This window comes from Lipophrys pholis (assembly GCF_963383615.2).
Source record: "Lipophrys pholis genome assembly, chromosome: 1".
NCBI classification, from domain to species: Eukaryota; Metazoa; Chordata; class Actinopteri; order Blenniiformes; family Blenniidae; genus Lipophrys; species Lipophrys pholis.
Genome location: NC_137635.1, coordinates 29298765 through 29319659, shown reverse-complemented (window position 1 = coordinate 29319659; position 20895 = coordinate 29298765). Strand labels below are relative to the sequence as shown.

The 20895-nt window shown below is 44.5% G+C and overlaps 1 protein-coding gene across 17 annotated transcripts in view; it reads right to left on the bottom strand.

Moving 5' to 3' along the window:
• Window positions 1-297: 297 nt before the first annotated feature.
• Window positions 298-20895, bottom strand: part of mbnl1 (muscleblind-like splicing regulator 1) — a 42880-nt gene continuing 22282 nt past the window's right edge. For 3 of the 17 annotated variants that reach the window (XM_080475685.1, XM_080475684.1, XM_080475683.1), the window contains 10 exons: window positions 9957-10127; window positions 9610-9834; window positions 7976-8215; window positions 6949-7002; window positions 5686-5839; window positions 4841-4876; window positions 4168-4259; window positions 3299-3343; window positions 2575-2646; window positions 298-2451 (listed from right to left, as the gene is read on the bottom strand). In XM_080475685.1, the coding sequence (XP_080331811.1) occupies window positions 2590-2646; window positions 3299-3343; window positions 4168-4259; window positions 4841-4876; window positions 5686-5839; window positions 6949-7002; window positions 7976-8215; window positions 9610-9834; window positions 9957-10025 (972 nt within the window). In that variant the 5' untranslated portion in view covers window positions 10026-10127 and the 3' untranslated portion in view covers window positions 298-2451; window positions 2575-2589. Of the gene's footprint in view, window positions 2452-2574; window positions 2647-3298; window positions 3344-4167; window positions 4260-4840; window positions 4877-5685; window positions 5840-6948; window positions 7003-7514; window positions 8216-9609; window positions 9835-9956; window positions 10128-20895 lie in introns of those variants that run through there. The other 14 variants (XM_080475688.1, XM_080475687.1, XM_080475697.1 and 11 more) reach the window with 8 other exon arrangements.

Below are 20895 nucleotides of genomic sequence, written 5' to 3'. Positions count from 1 at the left end.
TTTTAATATATATTTTTTTAAGCTGGTCTTCTAATTTAAGAATTTAAATTAATCTAACAAAATTCCTTATAATTATAGATCTTTTTTTTTTTATTCAAAATAATATCTCAATATGATACACATTTTTTTTTCTCTGTTCATTTGACTATATACAGAAGTGCAAAAAGTCAACCTTCGTCCCTTAGGTTAGAACTCATTATCTGCAGCATTTCAGACTCCTCCGGAGTGGAACAGTCTTTGCTTCCTCCTCCTTAATCTCGCTCTCCACCACACATCACAACACCCGTCTACTGCTCGTTTTGGCCTGACATTCAGGGCAAACTTAAGAAATATTCAAACAAAAATACATATCTTCTTTTTTTTTTTTTCTTTTCTGAAATGGATACAGTAGAAAATAATTTTTACTCTAAAACATGGACAATCTAGATCTCGATACAATATAGTACTTTCAAACATGATGTTGACATGTTATGAGGAGAATTAACGTTAAAAGAGTTTGTCAGAGGCGCTGCGGGCGGCAGCGGGATTATTCATCTCATTCCTTGTATCAAAAGAAAAAAAAAAAAAAAAAAGTTTCATCAACACAATTATATGTGACAACTGAAAATAAAAACTGACATCCAGCTATATGAATGAAGTGAATATTTAAAACTAACACATTATCATTTATATGGTTTGAAAAAGTTATGAATGTCATACTACCTCAAGGTCTACAACGGCTATATCAATGTTGTCAAGTAATATATAGTAAGGCAAAAAAAAAAAAGAGTCTAAAACTACATACCTCAAATAGATTCAAATCCTTAAGTAGTACATAACACATAAGTTCAATGAAGTTTTAAGAGTAATTGTTACTTTTACAGAGAGAAACAGATAAAAAAAAACAACCATAAAGCGGTGTGTGTGTGTGAGAACGTCATTGGTGTTCTTTACCTGCGGTGATTGAAAGTACATCTGACTGTAATCTAAGGCTTCGTTAGGTACATTACAATCGGTAAAGACACGCTATGTGAACTAACAGAAAAAGGATGTGAAGAATGAAGGATGATTAACATGCTTCCTTAATTGTTTAAGCCTCTGAAAAGGTGTTTCAGTGAGAAGAAAGTTCCAAAGGGAAGAAAGTGTGCTTTGGTATTTGCAGTCAGATCTACACGTGGATGATAAGGTTATTTCCTCCAGGATGAAAGTTCACGTTCGAATGGGAGGTGAAAACAAAAACAAGGTGATCAGACATCGAATGGTTCAAGTGCACATGTGGCTTAAATGACCTATTAGACCTTTATGTTTCCCACCGACACAGTTTGAGAGCTGCTCCTCTTTAAAAGAGCGGGAACACGGTAACACGGTGTTCGACTTCACCAGGCTTTAGAGTCAATGGACTTGATCAACAACGTAATCCCAACAAACACAAACAACACTCGTCTACGAAAAGAGGGATGACAAACTTTAGAAAAAAAGAAAAGAAAAACCCTCCACTTATGATTTCAAACGACAACAGAAAGAAAATAATAAATTTAGTGAAAAAACCAAACTTGTAAAACTGATTAATTAGACATTTTCTTTCCTTTAAAAAAAAAAAAAAAAAAAAAAAAAAAAAAAAAAACCAAACACTCACAATGGAAAACAAAATACAAAAGAGAGCCATAGAAAACTTTTTACCTTCGGTAAACAAATAACACTGCTGAGATAACACTCTGGTTGTAGCTGTACGGCCTCGATGGCACATGACGTGATGAGAAGAAGCTCGCCTGGCTGTGCTTTCAAGGTACACAGGTATGTTGGTTTACCCAGAACATTCATTTGTCCAAGACCCTCATTTCAACATCTAGTCTCACTAGTCGCAGTAAAAACACAATACTGTACACGCCTCATTCGTTTGGCTGATAAAATTCCTGTTTAAAATCATTGTGCCTTTCGGATTTCAATTCAAATTCAAGGTGCGTGTTTGCATTTCACTTGTAAACGATGAAATATGGCTATCCATTATTTATTTTTTTTCAATATAAAGAAGAGATAAAGCAGAAGAAATAATAAAGGAAAGATAAATCTTGGTCTACTAACGTACCAGCACTCGATGTTGTCTCGTGTAACAACGCTCTTGACCTTCTGCATGCAGTAATGATAAGAATTAGAACAAACTTTGATTCAATCAGACGGAGGTTTGATGCCGCCGCCTCCCGGCGAGGGAGAGACGCGCTGGGCGCGGCGCCGGCGTGTCCTCGCTTCTCTCAGCTGGATGTTGATTGGACACCAGACTCTTGATCAGTGTTGATATGTGGGAGGATGGCACAGGTCGTGTGTTGTACCCTTGATGTTTTACACGTGTGATGAGACCGTGAGGTCGTTGTGGATGGCAGACGCTCCTCGTCCCATTGCTTGACATTCTGAAGGTTATGTACATAAAGGCTGAACTCTTTTGGCTTGGACGGTGCCAGCACACATTCATTTGATCTGCAAAGACACAAAGGATTTCACTTCAGAGGCATACTTTACGTTAATTCACTGTACCAGATCAAGGAGCTCTTGTACCGGAGCTAAAAAGGCAATGAGAGAAGTATTGAAATATGAACTCACTGTTCTCCAGAGGAACTACATTTGAGTCAAGTACTTGTGACTACTCAGATGATCTGCAGATATTATTGGAATCTGCAAGTGGAAAAACAGACGGGACGTCAAACGAAGCGTCGGGGAGCAGAGACGCGCAACGTGGACGACTTTCAACAAAACACAGATCAACACGCTTCAACCACATCCTCTCAGAGTGAGACGAGTTCATTGCTGAAAAGATTCAAAACAAGGAGAGAGAAAAAGCCATTTGGCGACAGTCGTGGCACAATCGATTGAGGCGTGAGGCTGGAGTGGGGACAGCGGGCAGGAAGGGGCGGAGCAGACGAGGGGAAACTGTCAGTAAAGTGGCTTCCCCATGCAAATCTAAGTCCTCCATGTTGTTGAGCTGCACACTTTGGACACAAGTTCAAAGTGAGGACAACTAATCTTAATGGCTCAGACATCTTCTCACTGCTCGTACAAACTTGTGCTGCTCACTGAATGTCTTAAACACAACTGAAGTCAAAACATTTTTTTTTTTTTTTAAAGCTTCTCTGGGTTTTCTGAAGATGCCCCGGATTCAATACACAGAACAGGGTAAAGCTTCACTTTACGTGCTTGAAGCAGCTGCAAAAAAGGAAAAAAAAAGGAAAAAATAAAAAAAGCCAAGCACCAAAGGGCATAAATAGCGACTTTCGCACAAGCTGTGCTTTATAACTGTAAAATAAACAAACTACTACCTCATACATACCAATTGCATGTATTCGTTGGTAGTCAACTTTGATAAGGAAGAGTCCTCAAAATGGGAAAGGACAAAAATCGAGGTTACAATGAGGACACACATTAAATGCAACACAGTATGTTTCTCAATAAAGACAGAAAGATAACGTCAGAAAGGTGTCAGTGTTTGTGGTTTATGCTCAGAATGGACAGATGTGCAGTAAAACCATCCACAATATGTTTCTACACAAAACTGCATGTCGGACTCTAGTGAAGGACAACAAGAGGGAGTACCGCCGTCTACCCAGCCCACCCTCCATTCAACACTCAAGCATTCCCAGATTGACCCTGTGAGCGATAGATGGATAGATAGATAGATAGATAGATAGATAGATAGATAGATAGATAGATAGATAGATAGATAGATAGATAGACAGACAGACAGACAGACAGACAGACAGACAGTAGGGCTGCACACTATAAAAACGGACTGAATAGTGATAAACGAAGTTTCCATGCACTGTTCATCCATGCATGCAGACACATTTGGTCACAGCTGGTGTGAATTAGGGGCGAGAGAAACAACACTGTTATTTGGAAGAACAAACCGTTTTAGCACAAAGACGTTAAGGTCGACCGCTTAAAGTGTTTGTTTTTATCACAGATCGCAATTTAAGCTTTAATCGTGCAGCCCTGAGAGAGATAGAGAGAGAGAGATAGAGAGAGAGCGAGGTGGTGGAGAGAGAGAGAGAGAGAGAGAGAGAGAGAGAGAGAGCGAGAGAGGCGGTACAGAGAGAGAGAGAAAGAGAGAGAGAGCGAGGTAGTAGAGAGAAAGAAAGAGAGAGAAGGGCAGTAAAGAGAGAGAGGGAGAGAGAGAGAGGGGGCGGTAGAGGTGCAAACCTGATTGGTGGAGGCAGTTGCGAAGGGAACGCTTGTGGCAGATGTGGTGGCTGCAGACACAGTGGCTGGAGTACCACCGTGCATCATGGGAACTTTTTCGGAGGGAAAATCATGTAAGCAAAAATTCACAGAGGAGCAGTGAAGCCACAAACACACCAGGCAACGAGGGAGGGAGAAACAAAAAGAGGGAGAGAAAGAGAGCGAGGGAGTGGATATAACAGGTTCCTGTTCCTTCCTCTGTTGCCACTGATCACGTCTCAGTTTGGAGAACTTCTGCATTCCTTTGGGTTTTTTTGTAGAAACTGAACCAGTCAGATCCACAAAAAGTGACACACCAGTTAAAGTGCTGTCATGAGACGTTTAAGAAAACAGAGGAAGTAAGAGGAACGGTTATAAAAGTCAACTCCCCCAGTTGTCAATCTTTTAAAGGGTTTCTGTCGGGTTAGACCAGCCCAAAGCCGAGGTTCAAACCAGCAGGGACACAGAAAGGACGAGCAACACAGACTAACAACATCAGGGTCTTTACAAAGTCTAAACAGAAAGTAACAACGGGACAAACAGGATTGGTCTTTCCTTTCAAGTGACACTCTACAAGTCGCATAATTAGCGGTACATTCAACACATTTGATTTTGATGACCTACAAATAACTGAAGAAGGAAAGCTGGAACCTACCAACGCTTGCTGCAGGTGTCATGCACAATATTGAGCCTGCCCATCATGCAGTGCAACAGGAAGTGGATTGGATAGGGAAGAGAAATCAAAACAGCCCATCACAAGGTTCGTTAGAGAGTGAAGGGAGAGATAATGTGGGGAGAAAAAGGTTAATATCTCCTGGACACAAACATCAGTGATTGGAAAAAAAAAAAAAAAGAGTGGTGAACTTATAACGAGCCAAACTGTTAATCAGTCTGGGTTGAAAGGTTTTGCTCTTTTTGACAGCAGATGTAAAACTAATTAAACATGATACACACACACACACACACACACACACACACACACACACACACACACACACACACACACACACAGAGAACAGATGAGTGCAGAAGCTCAAATCATCAGCCTGTTTGGTTGATCGTACGAGTAACCGTCTAGCCTCGTCACCCCCCGGCACCAGCCAAAGCCCCCGCGATTGCGTCTCACTAACACACCACTGAACAATTAAATCTAACAAACGTTCTAAACTGTCAACACCGTAAAGGAACGTTTCCCTGACTGCACTGGGAGATAAGTAACTGGTTCAGCCATGCAATGCCAGACAAAGCGGAAAGCACTTCTTTAGGCATTCTTAGCTCGTCAATTCTTCTGAGATAAACAGTGAAGTGAGATCTGGAGCTATCGTCTGCTTGTCTTTTGTCATTTTATCCAGCGTGTAGAGGCGATTACCACCGGGGCGCCGGTGAAGAAGTAACATGGTCTGTGCTACAATCAACCAGTGCGCCCAGCCGCAGCCAAGCAGGAGCCGGGTCAGACTGATCTGGGCATCCAGTGGGTGGAGGTCGCTCGGGGAGCCATACCTGATGGGAGGAAAGCAGCCTGCTGCTGAAACTGCATGCTGGCCAGGGCCTGTTGGTACTGAAGCATGCCGGTGTTAAACATGGCAGAGGCCCCGTTAGCCTTCTCCAGGGCTGCCCGCTTTGGCAGGGGAGCCATGACACTAGGGGCGATGCCCTGCCCGCCCAGCCAGGCGGAGGGGAGGTCAGTGAGGAGGGAGACAGGGAGGTAAGGAGAGAGGTGCGTGGAACAGAGGAAGAGGAAGAGGAAGAGGAAGAGAGTGTTGGAAAGAGGCACAAAATGGGAAAGAAAACAAAGGTACATACGTTAGAGGACATCAGAGGAACAGTGTCATTACATCCTTGTGTGTACAACAGTAACAAAATCTTCATATCATCAGTAGCAAGCAAGCAGCAGTCTGACACAAGTACTACACAAGCAGGAGCATGGTGCCTACAGGAGCTACGGGCTAACAAGCATCCACAGACTCGTTACGTTGGGTTGTTAACTGTAATCCTACGGCTGACTAAATGCAACAGAAGCAAGCATTAACTGGTAAAACAACGGGGCTGCTAACAGGAGGTGGAACAGGTAGGAAGCACAGAGAAAGGGAGGCTGCACTGCTAGCTCCATGATAAACTGTGGAAGCCGTGTTTAAGTGATGGTTCACTCTCAGACGAGTGTCAAAAATGGTCTGAGGCCAAGTGACGACAGTCAGAGATGGATGTTTGATCTTGGCATGAGGCCATTCTTGAGGTCTGAATGTCTGTGACAAGAGCTGATGACGGAGTGAACTATCATTTGAACTGTTAAGACCTGTTGAGGTGGGATCACTCCTGTAAGACTTTTCCTCAGAGCCCCACCTTCATCCATCACACATGCTCTAGCGACACAGACATGCGTTCGATTGAGCCGCTGCACAACACTGATCACTGACGTTGACATAAAACTGAAGCCATGCCGCCATTAAAGAAGCTCTTCTTCCCTAAACCTCTCTGACTGGTGTTAAGTTGGGCTACATGTGATAAACTGATTGCGGCTGCTCGTCACAAATTCCACGTTCCAATTTGTGTTTGACGGGAAGAACATCAACCGGTGAGAAAGCCACGATCATTTTATCACAGGCAAAAATGACAGATACACAGGAGGAAAAAAAAACAAAAAAACAAAACAAAACAGACATTGCACTGAGACAACGACAACAAAAAATAGCCAGGTATCTTTGGTTAAAACACAGCGCTACAACAAAGCCACATGCCAAGCTAAAAGGTGAAAGGTCATAGTACCAGGTCAAAGGTTGCGTCGAGGGGTCGCTTCAGTGATTTGACAGCCGACTGAGTCTTAATTAGCAGGCAGCGAGCACATGATGGCAATGGGCCAATGGGGTTCAAGCGCATTAACATAAACCAGCAAGCAGAGGTGCATCATGGGGGCAGCAGTGCAGTTTGGGTATAGGTGAGAAAAAACAAAAACAAATAAAAAAACAAATCATTGGAATGCAGTATACAAGGGGAAAACAGGACTAAGGCATGCACAGTGTGGACACTAGCTCTACAGCTCAACAGTTACATGATCATCAATAGTACATGATAACTACCATTAGTTACTATCACACAAACATGGATGAATACAGCTGTGAGAAAACTTTTACAATAAGAGAGTCTTAGCGAGTAGACTGAACAGATAATCCTGTTCCACTGTGCACATCAGAGTCGGGTTCACATCACAATGATTCCATCGGTTTAGCTACGTCAATAAGTTTGATCAACAGAGTGTGGCTGCGCTATCATTCAGGGTGCTGTTACTGTAAAACAAGACTGAAAGCACAATGAATCCCTTTTTTTTTTTTTTTATGTCAGGAGGAAGAGAAGTTATAGATAGGAAGCACAGAAACAATGGAGTCATAAATAAGGCCAGGCCGTCAGAGACCAAGAGAGAGAGAGAGAGAGAGAGAGAGAGAGGAAGTGGACGCTCTGCTTGTGGTCTGAGATGAGACGAACAAGGAACGAGACAATCAGTTTTATCACAATACAAAGAACAACGTGAGGGCAGTGGGGGTTAGAATGCTCTATTGTCCCATCCTTCTTCTTATCATCTCGTGAGCAGATTGCACCCAAACCAACATGCAGACCTTTAAATTTCGACCTGGCAAGAGCAGAAGTGAAAACGCTGCGTAACATCAACCAGGAAGGTGAGACAGGTGAGTATGAAACACAGAACATTTGCCCCTCAGATCATTCACATGGTAACAACTAGCCCTGTTATAAATGTGTGTGTGAAGGAGTGTGAGCGCTCCTCACTGGGGCTGCTTACCATGGCCGCGGCGGCCGTGGCCTGGTTCACCTGGTGCTGCGCTGCCTTAATCTTGGCCTGCAGGTGAGCCGGTGGGTGGAAGTACTTGCACTTTTCCCGGGAGCAGCGGCCCTTGATGTAGTCCATGCACACGGTGACCGTGTTGTCATTGGTGTCGATCATGGTGCTGTCGGCGGGGTGAGCAAAGCGACAGTCGTTCTCCCCCCGGGAGCAGTTGCCCCGTTGGTACTCCCGACACACCTCCAGGCAGAAACACAACAGGACGTTCATCCACCAAATCAACACCACATTCATAGATTTATCTCACATTTCCTACTTTTATGTCAATTGGCGCCTTAAAAATCGAGCAAACTGGATAAAATTGAATGACTCAAAACATCCACCCATCCATCCATCAATTATGCATCCATCCCTCCATCATCCATTGTTTATCCATCCATTTATCCATCCATCCCTCCCTCACTTAATCCCTCCATTCATGTCACGTTCACCTGGAGAGTTGAGCAGTCAATCCCATCATAGGACACACACACACACACACACACACACACTGGGGAGAGGAGAGGAGGAGCGAGCGCTCACCACTACATCACCATGCGACAGAGTATTTCTACAATGAACTATGATTGCTTCTGTGACTCGTGCAGAAATGTTCTACGCTTAAACCTAATAAAGATAAAATTCTCTGTAATGTGCAGTTTGCAGGTTCTCCCTGTAGACACACGTCCAACACGGGAGAATTTAGTTAAAAATGTGTGTGTGCCAGTGTGGCGCATGCTGGGATAGCTGTAATCTTTACTGTGAACAGCAGAGGGCAGCACCTTCCTCTAAATCCACCATTGTTGTATGTCTTCTCTCCATCCTGCTTTAGTGTTTCAGTGTGTGTGTGGCTGAACTGTGTGCACTCCATACACAACATAAATATAGTTATTGTTAAACTGACTATTTGATTTATAGGAAACCTACTCAACATAATGTTCCCTCTGTTAATTACACAAAGTAGCTATTTAGAATGTGGGATTTCCATGTTTCTGGGTGTGTTGAGCAGCTTTAAATACATCTGTGGAAATGAGGGATAATGATATATTGCAGATATTTCGTTTGCATGAGAAGAAAAGATGGCATGGGAGGAGGTTTAGTTGAAGACTAGTAGCAGAGCATTTGTTTGGTGTTGGTTCACTCAGCGGTGCAGCAGAAGCAGAAATCATTACTAAGTTGCCCTCTCCACTCAAACAAACACGTTCAGACTCAGTTCTGGTGCTCGCCTCGTGGTATTTTGGGACGTGTACCGTATGAAAGCACAAACTGTGCCGCTACTAGACGAGCTACGTAGATGAAATGGAGATCATCGCCACCTAAATAGCTCTTAATTGCAGTGCAAGTCGACCCTCGATGCGATAAACAGATGACACATCAGAGCTTATTAACATGTATTTGTTCATTAATCAGGTTTTTCTTTGCATAAATTCACTTGCTAATATTCTTACAGTTCAGCTTCAGATGCTGTTCATGCGAGTCAAATAAGGTGCCGTTATTCTTCTGCTTGTTGAACTACTTGTTAAAACAACACAACTTGTTTACAGTCTCGTTTCTCTCCCTCTCAGGATTTTGAGGAAAGTATTTATGATCGTCACCTCCAGTCTGTCGGTTCTCAGCAGTTTCTGTGCTGCGGCGGCGGCAGCGTTGGGAACTTGGCCGACGGCGGGGCTGGAGGCCATGAGGACTTGGGTGCTGGGCAGGATCTCCTGGGGCATCAGGCCCGGTGACATAGGGCTTAGGTAGGGATTAAAAGCCGCGGCCGCAGCTGCTGCCGCTGCGCTGGCGTTGGTGGCCAGGCCCGGTGTCACTGAGAACATGGGCTGGAGAACAAAATGAAAGGAGAGAAATCAATAGACATTTGCACAAACTATCAGCTTTCTATATTGGAAGGAGGGGAGCCGGTTGTTGTTCCTGTGTGAGCCTCCACACTCGGTCTGCTCACCATGGGGGGGAGCTGCGTGCCGGGCATCATGGCGTTGGCGAGCTGCATCTGCTGGGCCAGCATGACCATATTCTTCTGCTGGATCAGATTGTTCCTGCCATTGATCTCCAGCTGGGTCTTTAGGTGGGGAGGGGGGTGCAGGTACTTGCAGTTCTCCCTGGAACAACGACCCTGCGGGGGTGAAAAGACAGAAGAATAAAGTCTCAGTGCATGTCGGGAATCTCAGCCATTTTCAAGCAAGATGATGCCGAGAAAGCTGGAACGTGGTTCCTGTGGGGGGGGTCGAAGGATCTTAGACCTTGTTCCTATGACACAGAGCCGTTTACTCAGCGCTTGTTAAGCGTTAGTCAGCATTTATTATTCTGAGATTTGCTGGCAATATTTCATTTGCTGGTTAATGTTAACCTTTTTGTAATAAACTGGTATTAAACTTCTAAAATTTGAAGAAGATGAGCATAAACAGACAGGAAACACGAGCTCTGCTCAGCAGCTGCGTCGCCGTCATCGTCCTGGCAGACATGATGAGCATTAACAAATCTCCAGTTTTGGATGTGGAAAAGAAAACAAGCCTGCTCGCTACCTTGTTTATAGCTTTCTCAATGTCAGACACTTTAATTGACATTCGGTCTCGAGTCAGTCCGTCAGTAATTGCTCGCTATTCTCGTCGCTCGTCCGTTGGGATGTGTGTGTGTAGACGTGCACTTGCTGCAGGAGGTCAATTCCGATGCCGAGGTGATTTCTCCAGACGCCGAGCTTAGCTACATACCTAAATGCAGCACTATTAATATGATCTGTCTATAGTGCATCCGCAGTCATCCTGAGGTCAGGCTTTAAAGCCTCTAAATAATCATCTGAGAAAGGGATCCCTTTCTGCTGAGAGTCTCCACTCATACCTCCAGTCTGGAGCTCATGCAGGCAGGCATGCGTGTGCGTCGCCGCGTGTACACGGAGGTCGTGTTCGTGTAACAGGTGGCAGCGACATGGGAAAGCGCACACAAAGCCGTCCACAGTTCAGGAAAGACGTGTATTTACTTTCAGCCCTGTGGCACAGCTGATCTGCCCGTGGTGGCCTGTGGGATTCATCACTTTCACTGACACTGGAGCACCTGACAGGTGCAAAGGAAGGACGGAGCGTTGAGGAGCAGCGAGGGACACGCTCACACAACACTCAAATATCCTTTTAACATACTTGTTGTTTGGTCATTTGTCTCAAGTTGCAAGCTCAACTTCTCACTGGATTCATTTTTAATTGGCTGCAGGTTGCTTTGCAGATTAGTAGTTGATAGTGATGCTGAAATCCTGGTCCTGATCCTAATCCTGATCCCGGTCCTGATCCTGGAATACAACATGTCTCCTCTCTGTCCCTGGTATTGTGTCCACTCACTGAGTGAAAGACTATAGGTCGTGGATAACATGCATGTCCGCTGTGTTTTCTGATAAAACCTTTGAGGAAGAGCTGACGCATGGCAGATGTTGGTGTGCATTTGTTTATCTTACCAGTCAGATCTCAACTTTTCCAAAAGACATTCTACATCAAATAAAGCACGATCAGATTCTATAGCTTCAACTGTGCCTGAACAGCAGCAGGCAGGACGATCTCAGAGTGCTGACGTAACACACATCACACACTTTATTTCTCTTCCTGGACTGTTTTTCTCAGTTTTCTGTATTATGTGAGTGTTCAGTACCATAAAATTGTTAACGTAACCTATAAAACAGTGGAGACTGGACACGGACCGAGTGCACCGTAAGCTGAGCAGGCATTCAGGAGATTTCTAACGCTGAGTGCGGGAAAAAGAGGAGTCGAAAGCAGGTTGCTAATAGCAGCGATCCAGAGAGTGACAACGACATCCAGAGAGAGAGAGAGAGAGAGAGAGAGAGAGAGAGAGAGAGAGAGAGAGAGAGTGTGTGTGTGTGTGTGTGTGTGTGTGTGTGTGTGTGTGTTGGGGGGGGGGGGGGGTGTAAAGGCAAAAGAGATCAGGTTGCGTTCACCCCATATAACCCGTCGATTGCAACTGCAGAGTGTGTGCGTGTGTGTGTGTGTGTGTGTGTGTGTGTATGTGTGTTGTTTAAAAAAGACACATTGCTTTGACTTTAGCCGTCTGAAGTCACTTGTAGAAAGACTGTTTAGAAAAAATAGCGTTAATCATCACAGACAGCCATTTTGGATGGTGCTAAAAAGAAATCGAGTCTCGGAGGAGTAAACATCAGAGTGACATGAGGAGAGAGAGAGAGAGAGAGAGAGAGAGCAGAGAGAGAGAGAGAGAGAGAGAGAGAGAGCAGAGTCAGGGAAACATTAGAAGCAGCAGAAGAGGTGATTAGTGCCAAGGCGGGGAGGGAGAAGAGGAGACGCACACGATGAGGACAGGAAGCCCCTCGCTTCGATTTCAGATTTGTTATTGTGACGCGAGCGGCCTTGAGGAGCCACTACAGATGGTGTCCACAGCAACGGAGCAGATAAACGCTCGCGTTCGAACAACACGGTGATTCCTGGAATCTGCCTGATCGCTGGCAGCTGGAAAACACTACAGACACAAGCAGAGCAGGAGCCAGAAGAGATCTCAGACATTTTATCTCCTGCCTCCGCTGAGTGATGCCAAGTTCACCTGAAATCAGCGTCAGGCTCAGTGAAACATCCACCCATCGCTGCACTGCGGTAATCTCAACAAAATACGAAGAAACCAAAGAAGCGGAATGATTTATTCACCTCGCCAGCTGAACTCCTTACAGTCAGAGCAGGTTGATGAGCAGTTAGTCAACATGTCCGTCTTCATTAACCAAAATGTGTTCCAGGAAAGTTTCTGCTGATGCAGGAGAGTTTCAGAGGCGCTACATTAAACATTAAAAAGCACATTAAGCAGGAATATTATGATAAAATGTCACTGTAGGAGCCAACCATCACGTGTGCAACACACACACACACACACACACACACACACACACACACACACACACACACACACACACACACACACACACACACACACACACACGATGCTGGTCTGTGGTTTGTAGATATTAACTAAAGTAAACTGTGACACTGCTGCACTCCTTATTTCACCCATTAACTCATCAAATAATCAAATAATCAAAGGAGATCATAAAAACCTGCCTAATCATTAACAACAATGGATTTCAGAAGTGAACAGCAGAATGTGGACATGGTCCAGTGTCTGATCCTGCAGAAAGCAGCCTTAGTGCGTTTTATACTGGATCAACGCCGTGAGTGGAATATTGAAAAGGAGGATGTTTTTGTGCATCAGACGCTGCTCAAACCTAAAAGACCTGCTGGAAATGAATCACTTCCATGTTTGCTCGCTTGTATTTACCTTTGGATGGAGCGCTGAGCTGCCACATGGACAAAATGAAACGTGATGCCATGAGGCGGACATATTGGTGATGGAAGTTATCAAATATCTCAAAAATATGGAACAATCAGTCACCCCAAACAAATATCTAATAATAAATAAAGTAACAGCATCTCTGCTGAGCTGATTCAGCCCTTCTCAAAACAAAGACAATCATAAACAAAGTAAGTGAATCTGTTATTCTCCTCCCAGCGTTCTACACAGTCGAGACCAATAGACACAAAAAGCACACACACGCCTATCAGACGTGATCCTCAGTGCGTCACTTCAGTAGATCCGCTTCCACATGTTACACCTGTTTTTATACACACAGACGCCATCGGCTCCGGATTCTGGGTGTAGCAGCCCAGAGCTCGGAGCAGCAGTCACATTTTCAGGTAACAAAATGCTGCTTTTGACTCTTGTGACCTCGGCCTGTCTGTCGTCACCAAAGCCTTCTCACTGCCCAACATGAGACCACTGAGTCAAACTCAGGAACAAAGCTATGATCAATTAATCATCTATTGACTGGAACAGGCCAAACGTCTTACTTAGAAACAAGAAGTCGGAGGGCCTGCCCACACGAGCTGAAACAATCCCAGTCATCAAGTCGTCAAAGCGATGTAGTACATATGCCAGGCCTTTGGGTGGTGCTGTAACTGCCACAGAAATACACCAAGACCGCAGAAGAAGATGCGGAGAATCCTACTGCTTATCCTCATATTCGGGAAATAAACATCCGGACTTATTAAACCAAATCAGTAGCTTCTGCAGCTCGATCTGGAGCAGGTAGTCGGCATTGTTGTTGTTAAATGACATCACAGAGAAGGTCGGGATGTCATCAGGTCACAACACTATAGGGTCGCGACGTTATCGGGTCGCAACGTTATCGGGTCGGGACGTTATCAGGTCGCAATGCTATCGGGTCGCAATGCGATCGGGTCGCAATGCTATCGGGTCGCGACGCTATCGGGTCGCGACGCTATCAGGCTGCGAGGTTATCGGGTCGAGAGGTGGGGCGATGACATCATTATTTTCTGCAAATGTGTGCGTCTTGTTTATCCACACGTCAAAGCCGAGGTAGTGTATTCAAATTTCTCCACTCTGGAACCCGTTCCTAAAGACAATGTGGGGCAGCGCCCCCCCGTGGTTAGAGGCTGTGCCACTCCCAGTGTGAACGGCCCCTTTCCTCACCTTAGTCCTCAGTGTCCTGCCATGTCTCCATACCACTCGGCATGTCTGCATGTGTGTATGTGTGTGTGTGTGTGTGTGTGTGTGTGCGTGCGTGCGTGTTCACTTTATCTATTGTATCTTTGCACTGTTTTTAAATCATGTTAAGCACTTTGTTTTACATTAATTGTATAAAAAAGTGCTATATAATTAAAGTTGATTTGATTTGATTTGATTACATGAAACGGCGTTCCCGTGTGTACGGGGTCTTAGTCTTTAATGTGTAAACACTCTGGAACTCCCTCCCACCTCCGGAACATGGACTCCCTTCCCACTTATACTACCTGTGTTTTATTGTGTTTTGTTTAGGGTTTTATGTTGTTTTTAAACTTCCATGAGGTGACCTTTAGTGTTCTAAAAGGTGCCTAGAAATAAAATGGAGTGTTATTATTACTGAACAACTTTTAGCTACTTCTCCTTGTTCTCCTGAGTCAGTTCCGTCAAACAAAATATTGAATTTAACCTTTAAAGGAGTCATACTATGCAGCGTTTTAATTATTTCACACGGTCTCGTTGGTCCAAAAATTGTAGTTAAAGTTTTCTGCCTCAAATCCAGATTTTACTTGATTTTCCTCATTTGAATATTAGATCATAGGAGCTACATTCAGAATCTGCTGTGTCTGTGTGAGCTAGACTGGCTCCGCCCACACATGCACATCTTGGTTAGAGGAGGAAGTACTTCCTCTCGTGGTGCCATGTGCCAGAGCAGAGCTGCCTGATTGTGGGAGGAGTCAAAGGGAGGGCCTACCTTGATTGGGATTGGCTCAACCCCCGATGACACTATATAGGGTTTGATTCTGATTGGCTCTTTGGAGCAACACACTTTTTAAAAACTGAAACAAGCCAGGGAGAGAGAGGACAGACTTTCTACACTTCTGGGGCGTCGTTCCAGGTTTGGGGACGATTATTACTTTTGGAAAACCATTAGAAAGTCTATTTTGCTTAATCATTTTAAAAAATGATTTAAGAAAGGAAGAGCTAATTCAACGAGAGCCAGAGCTGAATTACCTTAAATTTTTAATTTTAGCTCTAGCATTTAGCTTAATCAATGTTTTCCTCAACAAACAATCAACTTTGTACAAGTTTGATTCAAAACAAGCCGTTATACTATCTTTGTAAAAATTAAAATAATTGTAAATTACACCTTGCCTCAGGTTATTATCAGAAATGTGTTCTAGTTAACTATAAGAACAAATGAATGACTGTAAATCCACTTTTTAATGTTCCACGTAATGCATCCAGTTACTAAAGGCCTGTTTTTGCTCCAGTGTGGGAGAAGCTGCTCTGCTGAATCGTCCCGCCTCCTTTAAGTTCAGTCCAGGCCATGTTTCATGCTGCCGGCGGGGGTCCAAACTGGGAACAATAATCCCAGTGGCTACTGGACGGCCTGTTTGATAAGTAGTGAAAACACGTCCCGCCCCGATCACTCTCACTTCTAAAGTCTCTGCCGCCGACCCGCAGACACACGCCCTGCTTTTGTGACTGTGTGGGATTTAAACAAACAATGAACCAATGTGTGAGGAATGCTGGGAGGGGCCGCGTCCAGTCCTCCTGAGGAGAGGAGGCCGAGCAACAAGACGTTTCACCGTCATCTTCCACAGACGTGTGCCAGAGAACGAGAGGAGAAACCGCGTGAAGGGGAAAGCGGTGGCTTCTGCCCGAGGGCACGAGGAAAATCTACCCAATAAACCGGCGCTGCCCCACATCCACGACTCGTAACTCTTCAGGACGGCTTGTTTAGAAAGGCTAAATGCTTTCAGGTCATTTTAGGAAGTCCGGAGCTCTCAGGCTGGCTGATTTGTGGCTGTTCTGCCAGTCGAAGCTAAACATGTAGCGTCATTAATCTTTAACGCTCCACTCGTCATGAGAGTGCTTCAAGTTCTGCAAACTCTTCCTGATGATAAATAAAGACTTTTCATTCACGTCATGCTGCAGTTTTGGGATTTTTATTCATGAATATACTTGACTTCATTATCATATTTTCTACCTAATATTTATGTGGCTATGCACAGCGAGTCTGGCTTTGTGGTGCATTTGTATAGCTGGGAACTGGGAATGTTACCAGTTGGGAAAGTCCCCCTGTCGAGCTGGGAGTGTTTGTATTGTCAATGTAATCAGTGCGCGTAAGGTCAGGAAATTCTACTTCTCATGAAGATCTACAACTTCAGTGAGAAGAAACATGAGGCTTGATCCTCACAACCTCCAGAAACTTCCTACTTTCCTAGTGGGATATTCCAAGTTTGACAGGGTTGAGCTGTATTATTCCCATTTTTAAGTCGGAATGTTCCTCTTTCCCAGTTACTCATGAAAGCAGTGATCACCACTTCAACTGATATCATAACCTGTCCATTAGGTTTTGATGTTTTACATGAAGCCATATGTTAAATGTTTTCTTTCCTTTTATATTTATCACAATCCACCTTCTAACTCTTCAGGACAGGGTTGTCAGACATAAGGCCCGTGGGCCAAAACTGGCCTGCAAGAGGCTCCAGTCTGGCCAAACCACCGAGCAAATTCTACAAATTTCTTAAAAAATAATGATTTAAAAAAAAAAAAGCCCTTCTGTCAAGGTTTGTAAAAACAAGCATAATACAACAACTATAGGAGACGTTTTCTTGACATTTCACAGTATTTTGCACCACAAGGTTTCATTAAAATTGGCTTTATGCTGAGATTGGGGATTTTTATTTTATTTTAATTGTTTGTTTTGGGGGGAAAATATAGACATTTTCATCACAAATACTCTACATCACAGCAAAGCTAAATACAATTTTTTTTTAAATTAAAGGTTATTACGGTAATATTTTATTGGTCCAGCCCACTGAAGATGAAATTGTTCTATGTGTGGTGCCTGTACTAAAATGAGTTTGACACCCCTGCTTGAGGACAACGGTTCAAAACCTGAGTTCCTGAAACTCTGAAGCCCCGTTTACACAACAACGTTTCACGTGACGACACCTAATCTGTTAAAAAGTGTTACGTTTACACTGCAGCAGTGGACACACACGACAATGTAGTTGGTATGCCGGGCCACGGAAGGGCACTGTTGCTTGTTTTTGTAATGAAACCACACAGACGTGTGCAGAGAACAATACACTATCAACGTGAACAAAAGTGAGAGAAGCCGACATCTGTATGGCCTGACGACGAATCGGATGCTATCAGGGGAGCGTCTCAACTATTAAACTACTGATCTGGACGATAAAACTAGAATACAGACCTCAAGTCAAACCACTACGGTTCCGCCATGTTTTTTTACTTGCGCATGAGCAGAAGGAACTGTTTCCAACGGGGGGGAGATGAAAATGAAGTACAGCGCTCCGTAGACCCCGGCAGTCTCTGCAGGAATCCCACCCGTGACATAAAAGCTCCGCTTTGGGATCCGCTATAAAAAAGCTCTGGATGCAGTGGATCTGAACACCGGTGTCGTGTAAACAGAACCCCCAGAAGTTTTGCGGATACACTCGTTTTAATCGGCGGGCCTTAGGAGGGCACCAGAGATCACCGGGGGGGGGCGCTCTCCTGGGAAACCACTGCTTTATGATATTCTCCCTCTGACGTTTGAAATCTGTGACAGTTTTTCCTGCAGGCTTCAAACTGTCCAAGACATTTCCTAAAACTTTACTTTCCCGGCTCCTGGCAGCTACGTCTGCTTTTGTATGTCTGATTTCAAGCAGTGGGTTCGGATGTATAAATATCATCTGCAGTGCAACTATTAAATAACACAAGATATTTGCGTTTGATCAAAGTGTGCCTTCCTCTGTATAGCGGCGGTGCTGTGGTGTGACGGTGTGAAGCCACGCTGGTCTCCACCCTGCGTTCCAGTGGCTTCTGTCTAAACACACAGCCAGATGAAAGCCCTCTCTCCTCACACTGTGAAAGAAGCTTTGTTCTGTGGGAGACTCAAAGGACCCGGCGCTGTGGTCGCTCTCTTTGTCCACTGTGCACTCAAACATGGCGTAGAATTAAGATATATATCGCCTCGCTTAGCGTACCTCAATGTACAGTTCGCCTCACGCGTGAGGAAACTGGAATTTCCACGTCGTCTGCAGACTGAACGACGCATGGTCAGCTCCAATAATTCAGACGTCTTCGATACATTTGCAAGCTACCAAAACGTAATCAGCAATTCACAATCAATATTTTCCATTTAGAGTAGGGTACAATTGATTTCCTTTTTGTCTTCAGCCACTTAATTCGGCATTAAATTAGCAGCCAGACTCCTAAAGAAGAGGAAGAAGACATTAGGCATGTCATGTGATGCCTCTTTGTGGAGGGGGGGGGATTTCTATATTAGGTCATGTACACACACACACACACACACACACACACACACACACACACACACACACACACACACACACACACACACACCACACACACACACACACACACACACACACACACACACACACACACACACACACACACACACACGCACACACGCACACTCAGCATTCAGGGAGTCGATGTGCAGATATGGAGGCGGGAGTCCGTGTTAATCTATGATAACAGCTACAATATGCCCCCGGTGGCGCATTACCACCCTGACCACACAGACACCGGGATTACAGGTCTGGAGCGGGATTACGACTCGCAGTGAGGAGGTCAGTCAGAGAGATTCAGCAGCACGGTGGAGGGAAACACCTGAAGGGAAGAGTCCGGTGGAGTTTTTAAGTTTAAGTAAAATTTAGAGAGAATTTCTTCGTAAGAACAGCAGTGTCCACACACACACACACACACACACACACACACACACACACACACACACACACACACACACACACACACACACACACACACACACACACACACACACACACACACACACACACACACACACACACACACACACACACACACACACACACACACAGCAGTCAGTTATTCACACTTGAGAAGGTGTTGGTTCTCAGAAACGCCTCAGGTCAGATGTCTCGTACACAGAAGTCCTGCATCTAAACTTAGCCCCCCGACCCCACCCCACCCCACCCCACCACCTCTCACTATCTCTTTCTACACAAACACACTTACATGTGACTTTATTTACGCCATGCCCCCCCCCCCCCCCACCCACCCCCTCGCCGGTGAGTTCAGAGCTCCTCCTCCTAACAAGGTTTGTCTCTCACTTTTCATTAGCAGTAATAACAGAGCAATCACACAGGTATTGATCTGAGCAGCAGCACTTTATGAAAACCATCCAGAGCTCACTGTGCAAGTATGAGTGGCGCCCCGGGATCGTTCATTTAATCATCTCGGCGCACCTCTTCACAGAATGGTGTGGGGGGGGAGTTCTGGAAATGGAGGACCCTGTAGACACGGAGTCGACTCCCTCCGTGTCTACAGGCCTTCTGGGTGGAGCGTCACAGCAGGACATTCATCTTAATCAGCCGTTTCAAACCTTGAAAGATGAGTAATCCCGAGGAATCTGACACTAATGGTTCCATTTGCAGCGTGTCTCTTTTAGGAACTTCTACATTAACAGGAAAGTATTTTCCAACTCTCCATCGTGGAGCTAATAAAAGAGATTATGGACGTGTGGTTTATCAGAAGATGAGTGAAAAATATCATAAAAACAAGACATAATAGTGGTTTTCCAAGTGGGACCATATTTCTAAAAGCTTTTTTTTTTCTTTAAATATCAGTGAAAAACTCAATAATGTGACAGATATTGAAACATTCAACACGAGGAAAGTTCTTTCTCTTTCCTATCAATCAGCCTTTAATACCAATATTAATATTCCTGACTAGTTGTGGTGTGAGTTGCTTTACGACGTGATATTTCTGAGCGGCAGTGGCTTCGGGAGGCATCTTAAAACTTCAAAGGATAAAAAAAATAAAGTTTAGAAACACATCGCGAGACCTCCTCTCTCTCAGATATCCTTGTTTGAGCCCATTTTTTCTCCATCTTTCTCTCCTAATCCTCATTTCTACCACCACCATCTGCGCGAGGCTCATTTCCCCTCTCTGATCTGCGACTCCTGGATTACACAAAGACCCTGAAAAAAGAGAAAGAGGAAAGTCTGTCCGTCAGCAGCGAAGCAATTCTCGCCGAGCGGATAATTAATTTAGTTTGGAGCACTAACAGATTTAATCTGGTGTGCATTATGCTAATCTGATCTCATAGACTGTAATCCTATCCACAGCTCTAATCCCACTGTCAACCGGCCTAATCCTGTTTCTGTGCGTGATTATCTCTCTCAGGCTTGGCTCCAGCACCAGCGTCAGGCTTTTACTCCCTATAGCATTTTAGGAAGTGACTTTCCTTCTCAAATTACATTCAAACCATAACATTTCTCTAAAAATGACCACCGAACCCGAAGCTGACGACCGCCTCCGACACCGATCAGAACATTTTCTAA